Here is an 18,726-nt window from a genome sequence, read left to right on the forward strand (position 1 = left end):
CGGTGGATGACGTCATAAACAGAATTTTTCAAAGTGTCATATCTTGGTTAATATTGAACATAGATTGCTGTTTGGACTGATCCTATTATTTTCCGCTAGTCTACAAGAATCAAGTATCAAAACACGATTCTGTGATCAGCGCAACTGACCCATTTTCATAATACTGTAATACGTATGATAAGTCTATACGAGTTAAACTAACTCTAGTATCCTAAAAGGGACACTAGCCTGCGGGTGTACCAACCTGAGAAGCGATGGCTTGATCAGAGCAGCACAGCTTCTTAACAGCTGCATACTTGTCTTCCCGCAAACTTGGAAATACGATAACAACAATTTGTAGACCATTCCTGATTATTTCTCTCAATTTTTTCAGGTATTCCTGCGCACTGTCGTTTGGTAATAGGTACATGGCAGGTTTATTAATGAAAATGCCCATTTGCTTTGTTGACTTGAACATATGCTCTTCAAAAGTTCGAACAGGACCTTCGTCTTTTCGAGTGTAAATTATCGCCCAATTCTCCATTTTCATCTGCAAAAAAAAAAAAACGTATGTATTTTCTTTACTTCAGGGTATCCGCAAGAGTTGGGACTAAAATTTTGGTGCCATTACCAAAAGATTCGAGGTAGGTTTATTCAAAGTCCACGTTCATTGTTTCATTCAAGTTGTTCCATTTATTTCCAGCAAAGGATTGGTAATACAAGTTTATATGAAGGGTCTGAGGCACCCGCTTTTTTAAATTCACTTTCTAAAGGAGAGAGATAACTACACTTCCAGGAATTTTATCGGATTTTATTGTAAATCCTAAGTGGCGAAGGAATCCCATTTTGAAGATGCCAAAAATGGGACCCATTAGAAATGCTATTTATGGTGGGCTCTGATGATGTAGCTAGGAGGGGGAAACAGTGTTTCCTGTTTGGCTGAATTTAGCCTCATAGATTACATTGCTCAGGGTGGCTAGCAAAATTTTTTCCATCATTCCCTGACTTTCTCTGACTTTTTTTCGATAACAAAAGAGCACTTGATTAATTTGGTCAAAACGTTGGCATAACAACGCGATCAGCTGGCCCCTTGCTAACCCGATTTTAATGTAGAACCTGGCTCCACAAATAATTCCCTGATTTTACCCTGTCGCTAGGCACCTGGCTTGCTGTGTCAATTCAACTTTTGGCTTTGAATTGGCCGGATTTCCATTAGCTTTTTTTTTCTTAAAAGAGATTACCTTTTTTAGTAACTTTTTAAAGAACTGTTTGTTTTTTTTACTGAACTTTACCTTTGGGAAACTGTTATACAACCCTGAGAAAATTCCTTACTGTTGCCCCTTCATGATTAATTTAAGATTAGTGATACTCATTAAAGGAGCAGTTACGTACTTGTGAAAATCATTATCAATTTAGTGCCCGGCTTAACGTCAATAGATGGACAATGTGACAAGAGAACACATTTGGTGAACATTTCACTACATTCTGTATACCGTTTTTCAGAAATATCTACTCCATTGGTCCAGAAATGAACGCACACTCTGTTGGGGATTGCTAAGTGCTCTAACTTCTTCATTAATTGGAACCTCTGAGGAGAGATAGCTGGAAGAAGTTCATTTTGCGTCTAAAGATAAAGCGTGAAGCAGGAGCTACAGCCCAAGCTTCTCAGTTTTTCTACGACAGATTTTAAATGAAGATTTCGCATTGGTGCAAGTTGTCATTTCTTGGAAAAAGAAATTTCTATCCATTCTAGGGTGGGAAAATCCACTTGCACAGTTCTTTGTATCACACGAAAATTACAGAGAAATTCCTGTTCAAAATTTCGCTAATTTATGAAAGTAGTCTGTGGATAAATCTGTGAAATTTTCAACTTTTGCCTCATAGTTTCTGCATGAAAACACAATTTCTAAACTGGAAACTAGCACTGGTTGGAATGCATTATTTTGTCTGGGGAACGACAAAGTATTGTGATCTTGACCGAGATTAGGTTGAACAACAGCGATAAATTAGGATTCGAAACATCTCCATTCAAAATTTCATTTTTAATCCATGGCACTATCTCACACATACTTAACCAAGTTCAGGACCAAAAGGTATTTAAAATTAGATAAACTCTAGTCATAATCACGTTTACAGTGCATTTATACCTTCCATTGGCACAAAAATGAAAGGTTCCGCTTCCAATTTATTCTTGAGGAAACTCCGGTGAATTTTCTAGAAGAGAAATAGAATCAGTAGACTCATGGTCCTGCTTCAAATGAAAAATAAGACTTGAACATTGATCTATGGGTACTTACTGGGCATAACAAGGGCTTGGAGGTAGCCGCTCGGTTCCAGTCAGCGTTCGGATTGGCAGGTTCTTCTATGCCCTTCCCGAATAGGATCTTTTCAGGAGCAATGACCCTGGTTTGCAAATCAGTCGATGCACTAGTAAACGATAGACCCCAATCCTTCAAAATTTTGATGGCCTCTGGATTAGCTGTAAGTCAAACATGCAACAAACATTCATAGTAATAACTTGATATTTAAAATGAGTAAGACACACTCTCATGAAAAAAACTCCCGTCTCCTAAAAAATTAAAGAATTTACAATTGATCTTGTGAATATCCTTTCTGTGCCCTAGCATGCTCACTCCCACAACCTTTTGAATATTCAAATGAAAATTCCCTGACTTGACCCAAAATTTGTGGACTATACAAGTCAAAACTTTCTTAACTTTTTAAGAGGAAAAAAACATGCAGCAACTTTGATTATAATTAGCCATGAAGGTCGCTGTAAGACCAAGAATGCGACTGCCCTAGGCATTCAGGTTGGAATAGGGTTCTGCTCAGTGTTCAAAATACTTGCCGGCCGAACAGCAATTTGCCAGTAAGAAATCGCCTTGCCAGTCTGCCTCAGGGTAAGCTGCCTGTGCTACAGAAAAACGCCGTATGGACTTTTGAGAGTTGAAATTTCCTTGAATAAAATGTTCATTTTGGAGGAAAGTTATGAATATTTTTCCTTTAAATTTTCAGAATCTTTAGGTGAAATTGCGAAGAAAATTATCTGGAAAATTGGGAGGAAAATATTCTTAAGTTTACCAGAAAATTCGCGTTTTATCAAAGGAAATTTGGCAGCGCCTGAAGGTTCATACGGCGTTTTTTCTTCGCACGGCAGTAAGTGACAATATAGCAGTGAATTGGAATAGAAACAATTTGTTTAACACGGAGGTAACAATTAAGTAGTATAAAATTTGAATCCTCACATTTGATTCTAACTCACTTCAAATGAGGGAAACTTGCAGGCTAATTGTTGAAGTTGATAGCCAAAGCTATAGACAGAGAGGACAAAAAGGATATGGAGGAATCTTATTGGTGAGGGTGGGTGGTTGCAATGGACAAAGGAGGTAGGTAATAGACTAACTAACGGCACCCCATGAGAGACCCTTCAGTTAGTCTATCATGACCCCTCGGTCCACAGGAACCACCCAAATCAACCAATAGGATCGCTCCATACTCATTATGTCCTCTTTGAATATCAATTTCAACAATTGACCTGCAGACATCGAATTTAACATTGACATGGTTTCATACTTACATTTGACACTTCGTACATATTGTTCATAAGAACTTAGGCGCATTTCTGGGGTGGGTTTTGTGACATTTCCCAGGTCTTTCATTAGAGTGAAATTACTGCGTTGACTGTCTGACAAGCCTGTCTCACAGCACAGTTCAGGAACTAAACAAATGAGCTGCTCAGCATTGCCCTGTGGAATACAAATAATTTGCAAAGAAGTGAGACCCAGATAGCGATTTTACTGTATTAGCAAATTATTGCAATCTGCAAAGATCGCAATTATTGCAAATTATTTGCAATTAGTGATCTGGTAGATCGCGATTAAACGGATCAGTCTTTTGGTCCCTTCAAGGAATCCAAGCTAATTTGAGGTAACAGATCAATTCCTGTGTCCAAGCAATCCAATAAATCTAGGTCTCACTGTACTTGGAAGCAGAAAAGTAAGGAAAAAAGAAAAATTCAAAGAAGTAATAAAATGAAAAATTGTGGAAAAAATACCATTGAAGATGTATTAGTTTTTGACCTACTACAAGCCAACACTGTCTAGATTTCAATCAAGAGCTGAAATTACAAAAACTTACGGAATGTTTCATCAACTAAATAAATAAATAAATACAGGCACAGCTTGAAGGGAAGTTATATGAAAAAAAGGATGTGCATCTCCGATCTCTTCGGCATCTTCAGGTGGGGTAAAAATACTATGTTTACATAATTATATCAGCTAGTTTGGAAAAGCTATGATAAATGACCAAATTTGGCAACCATGAATTTTCACTGAGAATGTGATTCATAATGTGTCATATGTGACATGGGACTCTCAGGTAATGTTCAGGGTGACCAAAATCCCCCCAAAAATGATTGGGGAAAAATTAAGAGGTGCCTCCCCACAAAAGAGAGTAGCCAAAATACAAGGTCCCGATTCCGACAGAGATTCGTATTTTTTACTCAAGATTTTCAACGCTACAAATGAAACTAAGGTACCATTTGAAAGCTGACGATTTCAGCTTTCTAACGGCATGATAGTTTTATTATTTTGGTGCATTTGGGCAGCGAGAAATTGACTTTGACTGGAGCCACCCGTATTTCTTCGTTTCTTGACATGGTTTCGAAAAATTCCTATGTGCTGGCATTGAGTTGCTCAAAATTCAAAAATTATTATACCAAGCTGAGAATGTGATCTTTCTAACGGTGTACATGTTTTATTTCTTAACTTCAAAAATGGCAGAGATAAATTCAAGGGAACCGGCCGTCTGAGATGGAGGAAAATTCCTTGACATGATAGCAGTGAAATTCAGTTTATAGGCGGCCAGTTGCACCAAATTACAAAAACTATAGACCGTTAGAAAGTTGAAAGCAAGAGCTTTTTCACGATATAGTTGGATTTTAGTTTGCAATAAGATTTGTGCCTGAAAAAAATTAAAATCTCTTCGATTTCGTGATTTTTTGGAGGAAAAAACCTTGAAGTCTATTCATTTTTAGAGGAGCTCAATCAACATATTTTGATTTTTGGCTAAATACATAGTTTTTTTACCCTACTTTAAGATGCCGAAGAGATCGGAGATGTACATTCACTTTTCAGATAACCAACCTTCAACGGAGTCGTGCAGAGTGATCCAAAAGTCCTGTACCAACTGCAAGAAGCATCTTCTCTTTACTTTATCAATGGATTGATAGTGAGATAAAGACTCAAAATATTGAGAGTGTTCCAGTTGGAGCCCCCCAAAATTGTAAGAGGATCACTCTGAAATGGGACAAAAACCCTAAGGGCTATAAGAATGCTATAGGACTTTTCAATTGCCCTATATACCTACATTTATTTTGAAAAATGAACTCACAAGCCATGGGAACGCCCAGGCTAGCCAGACACATCCTCCACAGCTGATATACCTATATGTTTCTATGATTTAGTAACTCAGAATAAAACTGAATGCATTATAACTGAATTCACTATATCAATCTAATTCTCATATCTGTTTTTGGATAAGTAGAAACTCCTGTTGGGGTCAACTTACAGCTTGGATGTCCCGTTTTCTCTTTCTATGAATTAACATAGGTTGATTAACATCTCGGATAGTTATCTCGTATTGCTGTTTATAATACTCACAATAGCTGATCTGGAACAGAAAGGAAAAAAATTAATGGAAACCATTTGAAAATTGCCTACTAAAATTACTAATCATCATCCAACTTAATTATGAGGTTTCTCTCTTTCTCTTGAATGAAATAATAGCTTCATTTGATATTATTCGTAGTAATTCACTTTTTTCTCCCTGTTATAAAGTCATTTCAAATTTTTAAACCGGAGATATCTTTGGGAACAAATAATCAACTATTGATTTCATTGAATGATTAATTTTAATTATTATAAAGACAAAAAGTTGCACATTAAAGGTAATCAAGATTAATTTTTTTAATCATAATAGTTATCATGGAGAAAAATGAATCCTGATTGAGTCACTTAATTTGACTTGATGAAATTTTTAATTTCCTGCCACATATTAAAGTTTAAATTCGTACCGCAATCATTTGAATTTGCATCACTAAAGCACTGCTGTCATGTAGCAGTGGAAAAAACACACAAAACATCAAGACAACCCCTTGAAAATATCCTCACCAGGCAAGTGGAATTTAAATATGTCAATTATAAAGATTATTCGGATACTTTTGATGGGAGAGGCTGGTAGTGAATGAAATAAAAAAAATGTTGTCGACGAGGGCATGGACATACCCTAGCACAAATTTTAGGAGGGTCATATTGTGAATGACTCTTGCTCTCGTTTTCTTGTCTCTTGTCATAGTTGTTCTCTCTTCTCTCTCAGCTAAGAACCTGGAAAAAGTCTAATTTCTTTCGGGACGCAAGGATGTTGTAGAAAAGACAATCAGTCAACATTAAAAGAAAATAAGAAAAAAAAAAATTGGAGGAGAATTATCAGCTTACGAAGTCTTTGGAAAAATTATTCAAGAATTCATACACCAATACTTTGTTCTTGGTCAAAGAAGCCACAAAAAAATGCAGTGCTAAATATTTTATAATTACTTACTTTTTTCCCAATTTTAACTGTGATCGTAATTGCACTTAATTTCTTTAATCGTAATCAAATTTAAAGACCCTAACCACATAGCTCTATTAATACATGATGTTTAAGATTTGTTGATTCTTTAGATGTTGATCGTTGTAAATATACCTTGGAAAAAAGAGATCGGCATCAATTGCATTACCAACTGAAGTGCTCAAAAATTTTCTTTGTTTTCTACTCAATGAGCATGTTCAGTGGTTTTCGGTCATTGTCTTTTTGAAAAGTAGAGAGTGTACTAATTTCATGGGAATTCTTTCCTATTTTTACAGACGATATTAGCCCACAAAAATTTAATTCAATGGTGCGTACTTTAAACTCTTATTTAAATATGCATGGCTATAAATTGTGGCCAAGGTAACCCACAATTGGACTGCGTTTAGCAGAAAGGAACCAAGCAACATCCCAAATTTAACTGGGCAATTTACTTTTTATAAGAGAATGTGAGTGCAGATTCCTTTGAAAATAATGAGATATTTGCTTTGTGCTATGCAGAAAATTCACTGGAATTTGCACAAAAATCTGTACAACCGTTTTATGTAAAAAATTAAATTGCCCAAATAAATTTGGCAATAACTGATGTGGCTTGGTTCCTTTCTGCTCAACGCGGTCCAACTGAGATCATGGTTGCAACAAGCTGGATATTTCTGAACGCCATCTTGACTTTTTAGGTAATATTTGTTTGGACGTGAGCTCAAAATATGCAGAATTGTTTTAAGGGGCATAATATCATTGAAATAATGTGGACAAATTCCTGTAAATTAAGTGCACCGTCTGATTAGTAGGACTGTAAGAATAAAAAGTTACTGGGCAAGCTTATTTTGACAATTTCTTTCTCCTCTCAGACACTTGAGACTCCCAAGAATTTTATAAGCTGCAAATAAAATTTAAATACTTGCCTCAGTTCCATCATGGCGTGGGAACTTGTGCGCAGGTGTGAGGTCAAAGTCTATATCGTCCACTTTGTACACAGAGTTATTATATCGAGTTATGACAGAGAAACCAAGAATCTCCTTGGTGAACTGGTCCTTCCAATTTCCTGGAGAATTCTGTATGCAATTTCTCCTGAGAAGAGATTAAACAATGTTGATATATTAGTTATAGAGACTAAATACCACTTGGTTGAAAAGTCTCCCCCATGCACTGGGGCATTTTTTGTTCAATCCGTACAACAAATAGAAATCAAATTTTTTACAGTATGGCAACGCAAACCACGGTAGTTACTTCTTTCCAAAAGTTTCAAAGCTGTAACAATGTACAATCCTTGTAGGAGGGGTACAAGCAGTGTGACAGCCAAGACGTGCTGACATCGTTACTTGACGATGGTGACAGGGCAAGCGTTTGAGAGTATGCTCTTTTAGAGATTTTTTTTTATTTCTTCCATCCCATTTTTTTTCCCTTCCAAAATTACTTGCAATAAAACTGCTCCAGACTTCTTAAATGATGATGTAATGAGATTGTTCATGCATGCCCGTGGAATTTTTGAGAGGTATTTGATATCATAACAATTTTAGTCTTTCAAAATTTCAACCTGTAGATTTCAAGTTTAAGGGTTTGATGAAAGATTAAAATTCAAAGAATCTATGCTTTTTGATAGATAATCCCATTCCCCCACCTAAAACACATCCATAGTTGCCTACCCGAATGGTTGTGACTGGTGAAATCTTAACCAACCAATAGAGAATTTGCAGGAGTCTGAAATTTGATGAATTTCGTTTTTAAGTGGAAACTGCTGAGTGAACTGAACACGAGGATATCCTTGGTTCATGAATTGAACAATTATTGGAGAGGTTACGACAAAATGATCTAATCTGCTAAAATACGTGTGTTTAAATGGGAAATATCGCCGGATGACGTTACTAGGCGGTTCATTTTCCCACTTCTAAATCTATTTTTGTACTATTTCCCGTATCAGAAAAAAATTATAAAAAATACTGTGAAATCAGCTCTTTAGGCACTTTCAGATGAAGCAATAAAAAATTTGCACGCAAATTCTCCATTATTCTACAAGAGAAAAAACATGGTGTTTCAAGATTATGAGACAATATTTCAGGAACCGATTCTTCAAGTCGTAAGGATTTATGCGAGGTTTCACATTTCTGTCAAAAACGCATTCCCCTGGAGCTACAGCTCTTTACATTCCTAAAAAATAAATTACTGGATATCTTTCTTTGCTTTATATCTTCCTTCACCATTGCCACATCTAAGAGCCCTGGATTGCATACGAATACTGACAAAATGGGGCTCATCAGCAAAATGGACTTTGCTCCCTCTAATGTCTCAAATAAGAGTATTTTAAGTAATGCTGATTCTTGGCATCAAAGCAGCTAGGTACCTATTAATTCGATGCTTGTGTTTTGCCTTTCCCCTGAAATTTTGGGAGCCACCATGGCCGGAAAACCCAATTCTACAATTTTTGACAAAGTAGGTGGGTAATAGATAACTAACGGCAACCAATGAGAGACCCTATAGTTGGCTCATCATTTTCTCCTTTAGTCCATTTCAACCAACAGGATAGATCCATACCCCCCCTAAGTCAAATTAACTTATAGCATACAGTATACTGCTTCCCTCTGCGTCTTCAGGGTCTGACAATGAGTCCCATTCTTGAATCTCCTTGTTCTCAGGCTGCACTGTCGCCGGGACGCAAATGGTGTGCATTGAGAAAACTCCTACTGCTTCGCAATGGCGAGTTTGAAAAAAATGACGCATTCTATCTGTTTTCTGGGCACCAAGATGGCCTGGCCTCCCTCCTCCGATGGAGGGCAGAACACAGATTGATACAATATTAGATGGTTCCGCAAAACTCAGCTTAGATCTAGAGTACTAATTGGAGGATGGATTGGAAATTTCAAAATACTTACATAACATCATAAACAGTTGATGTTCTCAGAACTCTATGTGAGACATCAATGTTGAGGTAAAGACCTCCTTCATATTCATCAACAGCTGTTACATATCCCGGCCAAACTTCCATTCTGGAATAGGGGAAAAAGCAGGGATTAAAGAAAGAAAAAAAAAAGAAGGAGATGAAAAAAAGAAAAGATGAGGATAAAAAACACGTGCACAAAAATATGCAATACAAAGTAGAGTTTCCCAGGATATGCATAACATAATTTGTCTAGGAGGAGATGCTGCAGCCTTTCGTACTAAGATCAGCAGGCTGATTATTGAGACTAATAGACTAAGCTATAGACAAAGAAGACAAAAAGGATATGCAGGGATCCTATTGGTGGAAGTGGGTGGTTGCGATGGACAAAGGAGGTGGGTAACAGACTACTTAACGGCAACCAACGAGAGACCCTATAGTTAGTCAATCATTTTCTCCCTTAGTCCATTTCAACCAACAGGATAGATCCATAAGCTGGCAGGCGCACTAAGTTTCAGGTCAATCAACACTTGAACTTCATTTAAACTCTGGCCAGACTTAGAGATGAGGAATCCAGAAAATCAATTTAATCTCTGGTTTTTAGGGCATTGCGGTCAGATGGTGTTGACTACGATAGCTGAGCATCTATGAAAAGATTCTAGGGTGTCAGTGGCTCAATCAACTTTGGGAAAATGAGGACATGAAGCGGTCAGTTGTCACAAAGCGCCAAAGAGCATTCTAGGAGAAACATGTATATACAATGATGCAAAAAAATCTTTGCCTTTGCATTTTTTCAAGTTGCTCTTACATTGCTGTTTACATAAGACTCCAAACTTCACTACATATTTCCTTCGCATAAAAGAGCGAGCTTTATTATTTCCTTTGCATGAAAGGGTGCGCTACACAGATTTCTTAAAAAGTAACATGCTTAACAGTTTCCTTCTAAAAAAGTGATGTGTCAAATATGGTTTCAATAACAATGAGTAGCACATTCATGCAAAAAATGAGACTAAAATTAAAAAATTACAATCCCAAATGCCTCCTGCCTTTGCATCTTTTCTCCTTTTCAGATGTTTTTACATTTCTTCAGCCAGCTACGACTGGCTGGTCGAGCACTTTCTACACCCCTCTGTACATGTATATGTGTATACTGTAAAAATCCACCGTTTGCATTCTCATTATTTTCCAACCTTGTTTATATATTAAAATACTTGAGCACAACTGTTATGGCGTTTCTGTCACACTTGAGTGCAAAACAAAGCCAGCATGAGAATAGGCTGCTAGGGGCCTCTAGCAAAGAAAAGTGAGGGATCTTGGATAGATAAAATTGGTGAAGCAATTCTGTTGACTAAAAATTGACACTGCAGCGCAAAGAGTTACAAAATTACGATTAAAAAGCAGGCATTAGTGTAATCTAAGTTTATAAAAGGAGTGTTTACTTACTGATATTTTGGCAAAGGTTTTTTCATGGCAGGACTGAAGTACTTGCGTCCAAATTGGACGAGACCCAATTTGTTGAGTATTTTATTGAAAAGTACATTATAAAAATGTATACATTCTGAAATTCTATGGGTCTTTTTGAACTTAATGGTGCACATCACCTTAGACTCATCGTTAGGATTTGTACATGGAAGAGTGTAAACCTGGAAAACACATAAAATATAGCTGGTCAATAGCACATCTTGAATAGCCTATTTTCACACTTGGTCATAGAGATCCCCCAAATGGCACAATACTACGATTAAGGAAAGAAATAGGAAATATTATCCTATTTCATGAGCGTTGATCTGACTGACCTCTGTCCCAAGGCGACATAAACAGAACATGAACATAATGTGTTCTAGACATAAGGTACTCGCGGTGCCACTAAAAGAAACGCTGTTGTTGCATCCATAAGTTGGCGTTACCTCAAGCTGCTTTCCCTTAGGCTCATGCAAAATTTCCAGGTTATGCTATGAAATATGAATATTTTGCATGTATTTCAATGGGGTAAAAGGCTGATTTTTTAGCACCATGTGACAGCAATGGGATTATGCCATTCAAGCTAAATCAATTTTGCTAACACCGCTTGTTTCACTGGTTGATCTGCATCTGAACCTGTTGATAAACTGCTGTGGAAGCCAATTTGTATATGCAAGGGTCATTTGGAAAGCAAATAACAGGTTTACTTTTCCTGACTAAGATAGATAGAGACAATCCCTTACAGAGCTAAGATAAGCCTTCAATTTCAGCTTCTTAAAACAATACAGAACTTTAAATTAAGCCCAAAGGAACTTTGGAGAAAAGAGGAACATATTTCTTGGTGACATAGCCAGCCCCTCTATAAAAAGAGCTTGTTGCCAAAATGAGATCTTTCCTTCCTCCTCCCAGGACGTTATTTTAACTTACTTGTTTGATTACTCTATCGATACCTTCAAAGCTCAATATCTTTTTCCATTCAAAAGATATTAAGGTTCGATTCGCCCAAAATTGTTTTAGCGATCTGAAAATTGAGTAAAAGATGAGAATCTCACTTTTACAACAAGCTCTTTTTGGCTCCACCACTGTCTTTCCTCTCAATGTTTTCATGCAAAATCTAGGAATACTCTATGCTACTTTTGCAAAAATATCAAAACAACTAGGCCCTAAAAGTTTTGTTTTCTTCAAAGACATTGAATAGAGTAGACCGTGCACTCCCTATCTCCGCCGTGTCAGCTGAGCGAGGCAACTTCGGCGGGACTCCGTAATGGGCGGGCGGGATGGGAGCTCGCGACTGAGCCCCACGCAGCATGAGCCGGCATTGCGCGTACTTGGAAAAATTAGTTGCGCGCTCGGATTTTCGCGAATTACTCGTTTCCACTTCATTTTTCGGCAAAATTTATAAGGACCACATGTTAATAGCATGAAATTTACTATCACTCTGAACAATTTTCGTCTCTCTACAGTCATTACTGACTGGAAAAAACGCTTCATAATTGAAAATATGAGGAAAGTGACCTGCGTATCAGACGGATGTTCTTATAATGAGTGCAGCTTGTAAAGATGACGGCGTGGATAAGAAGTAATTTTGTAAAAGGTACAAAAAGGATTTAAAATTAGGTCAATCATATAAATCAAGGGTAAACACGAGGAATAGTGTTATGTATTGTACATAAAAAGGCATATAAAAGTTACGAGAGAGTTACTTAAAGCTATTGTCCATCTTGATCTAAGAGAAAGATTTGATGAAAAGCTGAAAAAGAGGGGCAACGATTTCGGCAGTTTCAAAGTACCGAGATTTAAGATTATTCCACTGAAAAGGATAATGTTCAAGCATTATTATCAAACTAATTTGCGAGTCGCAAGTTTATGTTATTTAATCTGCTCAAAAATTTCAAAATCAATACTTCAGTCACTTGTTTATGACTGGCGATCGTGGATACTGTTTATTTTCAAAAAGTATGGGTAAGTAATTGATCTTAATTCCTTTGCATTTTTAGGCGGCTCTGTGATTAAGTCGCTGCGCTCGAGAAGGGCATGCACTTCTTTTTAATGATGATCCAGAATCTATGTCGCTCACATTTGTTTAGTAGAGTAGTTTCTAATGGTAAATTTCAAGGATTTTTTCACAGAAAATTGCAGAATCATGAAAAATAACTCAGTAGAAATTTCAACGAAATCCATGAATTTCCTTCACTGATGAAATATTAGTAGAGATTTTGAACCACCGCAACCCAGAAGTGCCATTCTTGCACCCAGTGCCTCAATTTTTCTGCACATTGCAGTGCAGTGGATTCTATGAAATGAGTTTTTATCATGTCCTTACTTTCCACTATAAAATTAAAAAAACACAGCACTTATGCTATGTTTTCAGCAAAATGCTTAGGGCATTTACTTAATATTACATTTATCACAAATAAATATCACAAACTGAAACAACACTATTTTGAAATTGAAGACACTAAGTTGACTACAATTTTCAATGAAGAACTGCTATTTCTGGCTCATTTTAGGAAGAACAAAATGTGCCATTAGTTCATGATCCGTTGTTATGTCGTGTATTAGTTTCCTGTGTAGATAGGTAATAAAACAAATGAACCAAAAATAGTAGTTCCTTAAGGCTAAATGTAGTCAAAGTTTAAAAATTATCATCGGAACATAATCATTCTTGTCTCTTGCCCGGTTCATCAAGAATTTGCTCATGTAAGCATACCATAAATTGAAAGTTGTGTGGTGTTTAATCATTAAAACTAAAACACATCTTCACACAGAAACATTTAATTATAATTAAAGAACAGATCAGCCGAAAATATTCGCAATAATCAATTAATAATTAAAGATTTCGGAGCCGAACCGTACCGGCCTCGTATAAGCGCACTGTTCGTTTACCGCGAGCTGGGGACGGCTGGGGCTCACTCACCTCACCGGTGCCGCTTCGGCGTCCCGCACTCATCGGTCGGTGCGGCATGCGAATAAAAGAGAAGTGGCCACCGCTCCATTTCACAGCGCACGGTCTACTCTATTCAATGTCTTTGGTTTTCTCACTTTTTCATCACATCCCAAGGAGGAAAACGGAATCTTGCCCCCCTTCTACCAAAAAATAAGTAATATCCAACATTTTCGGTTACAAATACAAGTAATAAATAAACACATTAAAAGATAAAGGTGATTCCATCCATTTTACTAAACTTCAGAAATAAAAAAGAAAGTATTCCAGTTTCAAATCAATAATTAATAAATAAGAAAAAAATGTAGCATCAAGATAATAATTAAAAGCACAACACTTACAGGCTCCTGCAGCTTGATAGGAAGGTACAAGACGGTCCCATCAAAATTTTTGACATTTCCAATTGTTGACTCTAGTTGTCTCAAGAGTTTACTCTTGAGCCCCCTGTGGTCTATTGGTGGATTGTACCGTACTTCATACTCATAAATGCCTTTCTCATCAATAATATCAAGTTTTAAGTAGTTGACAACAGCCTGGATTCTGAAAAATATTCAAAGTTAAATGAATAAGGGGGGGAATATTTGCAAGATTTTCACCATTTTCATTAGTTTTGAAGCTTTGTACATCTTAATTTATTCCCTCCTATTTCAGGTAAAGGCACAGAGCATAAAAGGTGCAGAAAACGCCTAATCTTGCAATTTGAGAGTTGCGGCAAGCAAGAGGCAGGTCTTGGGGATGAGGCAAGATCATAACCTTAAACAAGATGTGCAAAACATTAAAGGATTTATAACCTGTTGCTTGCCGCTCCAGCATTGAAAGGTTACGCTAGAGCCTTGCTGGTCATTTCAGCTGGGATGCAGTTGCCAGGCATGGCAGGCCAACAGTTGCTTCAGCTGTGAATATGCAGGGTTTTTTTTTTTTTACAGTTACTTGTTTTTTTTCGTTTGATGCACCAATGGTTCTTAGGTATTCTGATTTATATTTTACACATATACATTTTAATGATACATTGCCACTTGCTAGTAACGTTAGAAAAACACATGTCTTATTGGGAGCGTTTCAAGACTCCCCCCCCCCCCCCCCCCCATGACTTTAGGGGACTTTCAGAGTAGCGACTGAACTAAAACATTGAAATTTCAGCTAACCTACTAAGGTTTCAGGGGTAAAATGAAAAAATAAAAAAAAACCCAACTAAAACCTATTTTTGGAAAGGTGAGAGTTGCGCTCAGAGTTGCTTTTTTGTTGAAAGGAAATCCTCCTACTGTCACTGACTTGTATTTCTTTAAGCAGAATGGTGTTGGGTGTTACTGAACTTGAATTATGATGACATTCTAAGCAGAGAGCATAATCGATCATCCTCAGCAAAAGTAAAATGTGGCACAACGGCATTAACCAATATAATTATTTTAAAGATCTATAAGCGAAGTGCAGTGCTAATTCCAAAAGATTAGTTGGTGCTGACGATCCACTGACATAATTGGCGATTCAGTTATATAAGGTTATGTAGTTCCATAATCAATGTTCAGGGTTATTGTCACAAAAATAGCTGTTGATTCTCTTAGGCCTTGTCTCCACGGGACGTTTTCATGGGATTTGTCCCAAGTTCGAATCGCAGGATTGAAACTTCTGGGATTTTTCCCAGTTACCGTCTCCACGGGACGGGGCTCATACAGTCCTGCGACTAGTTTGCGCGGGAAGATAAATTAGTTAAAGTCGAGTATTTAACCGGGATTAAAATGATAATTGCACTCAATTGACAATCAGACACATTATTTTAACTAAACAAACATGAAAAATGTAGTGATGAATAAAATATCGCACAATTCGTTTTCACTTCTTCTTTCCTCAGTAGGTCCTAGGGGTAAAAGTACCATACTTGGTACTGGGAAAAATATTGATTAACTCAATATTTTTCCCAAATTCGTAAGTGGGATTTTTCCCTGGGACAAATCTCGTGAAACGGCTCGTGGAGACAAGGTGTTCATTTATTCACATAAAAGTGCAGGTCAGTGGCATTATTTTGATAATTTAGGTGGAGGGAATATGAGGACGCTCAACTTTCATTGATAGTTGGCCTCCTGTGGTGTAGTGGTTGTAGCGCTGGCTCTATAACTAGGAGGAGGTCCTGGGTTTGATTTCCGGCGAGGTGGCTCGAGTTTGATGGTCTCAGACAATAGTTGCCTTGTGCTGGTTATACAGTAGGGACTGAAAGGGGCAGAGCTCCAACTGAAAGCGCAGGATTACCACTTGTGTAGTATTTGAAGTAGTATAAAAAAAGTCCTCAAAAGCAATGAGTTGGTCGCACTCATTGAGGAATTATACTTGCCATTCAAGGGGTTTAATACTCCTCAATATCTTATCTCAAATAATTTCACATTTTTTAAATACTAACATTATTTCATCAAAACTTTACAACCACTGTGCACCCAGAGAAAGATAGAATCAGGATTGGCTTGCTCAGGAGAAAAATCTCTTTTTGAACATCAGAATATGAAATTTCTAGCAAGTGGATTAAGTACACAGATGTGCATTTCTCCTTACTGTTGTTCAGATATTAATTTCAGGAATACTTACGTCGTTCCTTCACTGCCCTTATAAAAAACAGGTTCAGCTGAACTAGGAGAAGACCTACTGGAGGAAGTGATGGCAGTTTCAGCCAGGGCACTAGTAACAGCAGTTATTTCTGAAATTGTTCCGCTTTTCAAAGATCTGAAAAGGAGAAAGCAAATTGAAGAAATGTACTTTTGAACAGTCTCACAATTTCTATCAAGATAGAGGATGCAACTTTTGATCAGGGGGGCAGAATGATCATGATCGCGCGGCCGCTCGTGTGAGAGTTAGGGAAGGCTGTAAATATTTGTAAAAATCGGGGAAGACCCCCCCCCCCCCCTGTTTTTGGGGGAAAGACAGGGAAGCACATTGTTATTTGTGCTAGATGCCTTGGAAGCGTGCTGCTTTTAGGGAAGGAAACTATTAAGAAAGTTTTTCTTAATTGCTGGAAGTTTTTCGAGTGCCCTGCTTGTGGGGAAAGATCCTTTTAAGGCCGCTGCTTTTAGGGAAGGAAACTTTTAAGCGCGATGCTTATGGGGAATGAAGCTGTTAAGTGGGTTTTTTTTTATGTAGAGGCAAAATTATAGCAAAACTGCATATTTGGGGAAGGAAAATTATAAATTAGGGAATGCTAAGAACTTTCTACACCCCTGCTTTTGAGACTCATGTCTAACTCTGACAGTATTTTGCCTTGTGACAGGGGGATGCAGAAAGTTACAAGCGTTCCCCTGTTTCTAACCAAAGTTCAAAATCGGTTCCCCATGAAGACACAAATAAAAGCTTTTCCACCAAGAAATTGAACTTTTCACGAAAATATGAAAGTTTGGAAGATGCAGCACTCCAAGCGAGTTGATGGCTTCTGTTGAGTTAATAACTTTTAACAGCTTTTTACACAACACAATGTGTGCACATAATTGTGATGGGGTTTGCTTTTTGACAGAATTCCATCACAGAAATTAAGTATTGAAAATATCAAAGGAATTCGCTTTCAATACAGGATGAAAAAACAATAATATTCATATTTAGGGGTCGAAATTACAAAAGAGATGAAGCCAAATAGAACTTTTGATTTGGAGGCAAAAATACTTACGAGGGATCTGATACAACAGAAGATGTATCAATTTGAGACAGTAATGCTCCTCTTCCAACATTCTGAAGTATAGCTCCACGGCCTATAGGTGCAGTTGGCAGGTTTTCTTGTAATGCTCGCGATGCTGCTCCACGCCCAATTGGCCTTAATTGTTCTTCACTTGAATCGGGTAAGACCATGCCCCTGCCTGACCTCCCAATTGGGGCCGCGTCTTGCGACTGAACGTGGGCAAATATTGCAGCACCTCTGCCGCCGCTTCTGATAGGTTGGGGCTCCTACAAAAAAAAAGTCGTACAATTAATTATCCAATACATATAAGAGTGGACAAAAGACAGAGCATTAACCGGCAAGACAAAGGCACATGTCACCATGAGCTATGAAAAAAAAGAAAATGACACACGGCAGTATACAAAATACTGTTTGCTTGATTTGATGAAACAAATTAATGAACATGATAAAAACCAGAGTGGGTTGTTGAGGTTATTTACACCTGTACTTGCACAAACGTATTGGGCTCTAATATTGACACTGAGAAAAACGTTATCCAAAATCGTGACTTGAGATCAAATTAAATTATATGGAGGCCTGTTATTCAGCAGAAAGGAAGGTGCCGTAAACGAATCTTACAGCAAAGTGCAACCATGCTTTTGCAAGTTTTGATGTGGGTGAGAACTTACCCTCTAAAAGAAGTGGTCTTCATCGGCAAAAGTAGCGATAGTTGAACTTACCGAGAGCAGGGAAGGAAGAGGAGAGGGAAGGGGAGGTGTCCTTCGGCATTGCAAAAAGTAGGAAAAAATTGAGTCATACCTCTGGTTACTACAAGGAGACCTGTTAAGATATTTTTAAGCACTCCGTGTTGCACGCCTCAACTTCCAGTGCCTAGTAAACAACTTACCTAAAATCCTGTTTTTCTCCCTTCTTACTTTCATTATATGGAAGAGCATGCAAGTGATCGGGAACAATTTGGTGCTTACTATTAACTTCCATGCTCTTGAACAACTCAAATCCACTTAGTGCAGAGATCATTGAATGAAAAATTGCGCTATTTAGGTAAAATTCCTCCAAGCACATTTATAGCCTGCTTCAAGTTTTTCCGGAATTTGAGGATTTTTTGTCAACGTCATCACAATGTAGAGCAAAGTTTATTATGGGGCAAAATTTTTGGCAAAGAGTGCTTGGCGGTTAAGACATCGACCAAAATTA

At 37.5% G+C, this 18,726-nt stretch overlaps 1 protein-coding gene across 4 annotated transcripts in view; it reads right to left on the reverse strand.

Annotated features, from left to right (window-relative positions):
* Positions 1-18,726, reverse strand: part of AGO3 (Argonaute 3) — a 47,403-nt gene that overhangs the window by 12,727 nt on the left and 15,950 nt on the right. For all 4 annotated transcript variants that reach the window (XM_019062235.2, XM_019062236.2, XM_019062237.2 and 1 more), the window contains exons 3-12: positions 17,524-17,798; positions 16,458-16,592; positions 14,225-14,423; positions 10,922-11,121; positions 9,474-9,587; positions 7,509-7,674; positions 5,548-5,649; positions 3,557-3,725; positions 2,277-2,458; positions 245-529 (exon numbers count right to left, since the gene is read on the reverse strand). In XM_019062235.2, the coding sequence (XP_018917780.1) occupies positions 245-529; positions 2,277-2,458; positions 3,557-3,725; positions 5,548-5,649; positions 7,509-7,674; positions 9,474-9,587; positions 10,922-11,121; positions 14,225-14,423; positions 16,458-16,592; positions 17,524-17,798 (1,827 nt within the window). The remainder of the gene's footprint in view (positions 1-244; positions 530-2,276; positions 2,459-3,556; positions 3,726-5,547; positions 5,650-7,508; positions 7,675-9,473; positions 9,588-10,921; positions 11,122-14,224; positions 14,424-16,457; positions 16,593-17,523; positions 17,799-18,726) is intronic.

Source organism: Bemisia tabaci, chromosome 4 (assembly GCF_918797505.1).
Source record: "Bemisia tabaci chromosome 4, PGI_BMITA_v3".
NCBI classification, from domain to species: domain Eukaryota; kingdom Metazoa; phylum Arthropoda; class Insecta; order Hemiptera; family Aleyrodidae; genus Bemisia; species Bemisia tabaci.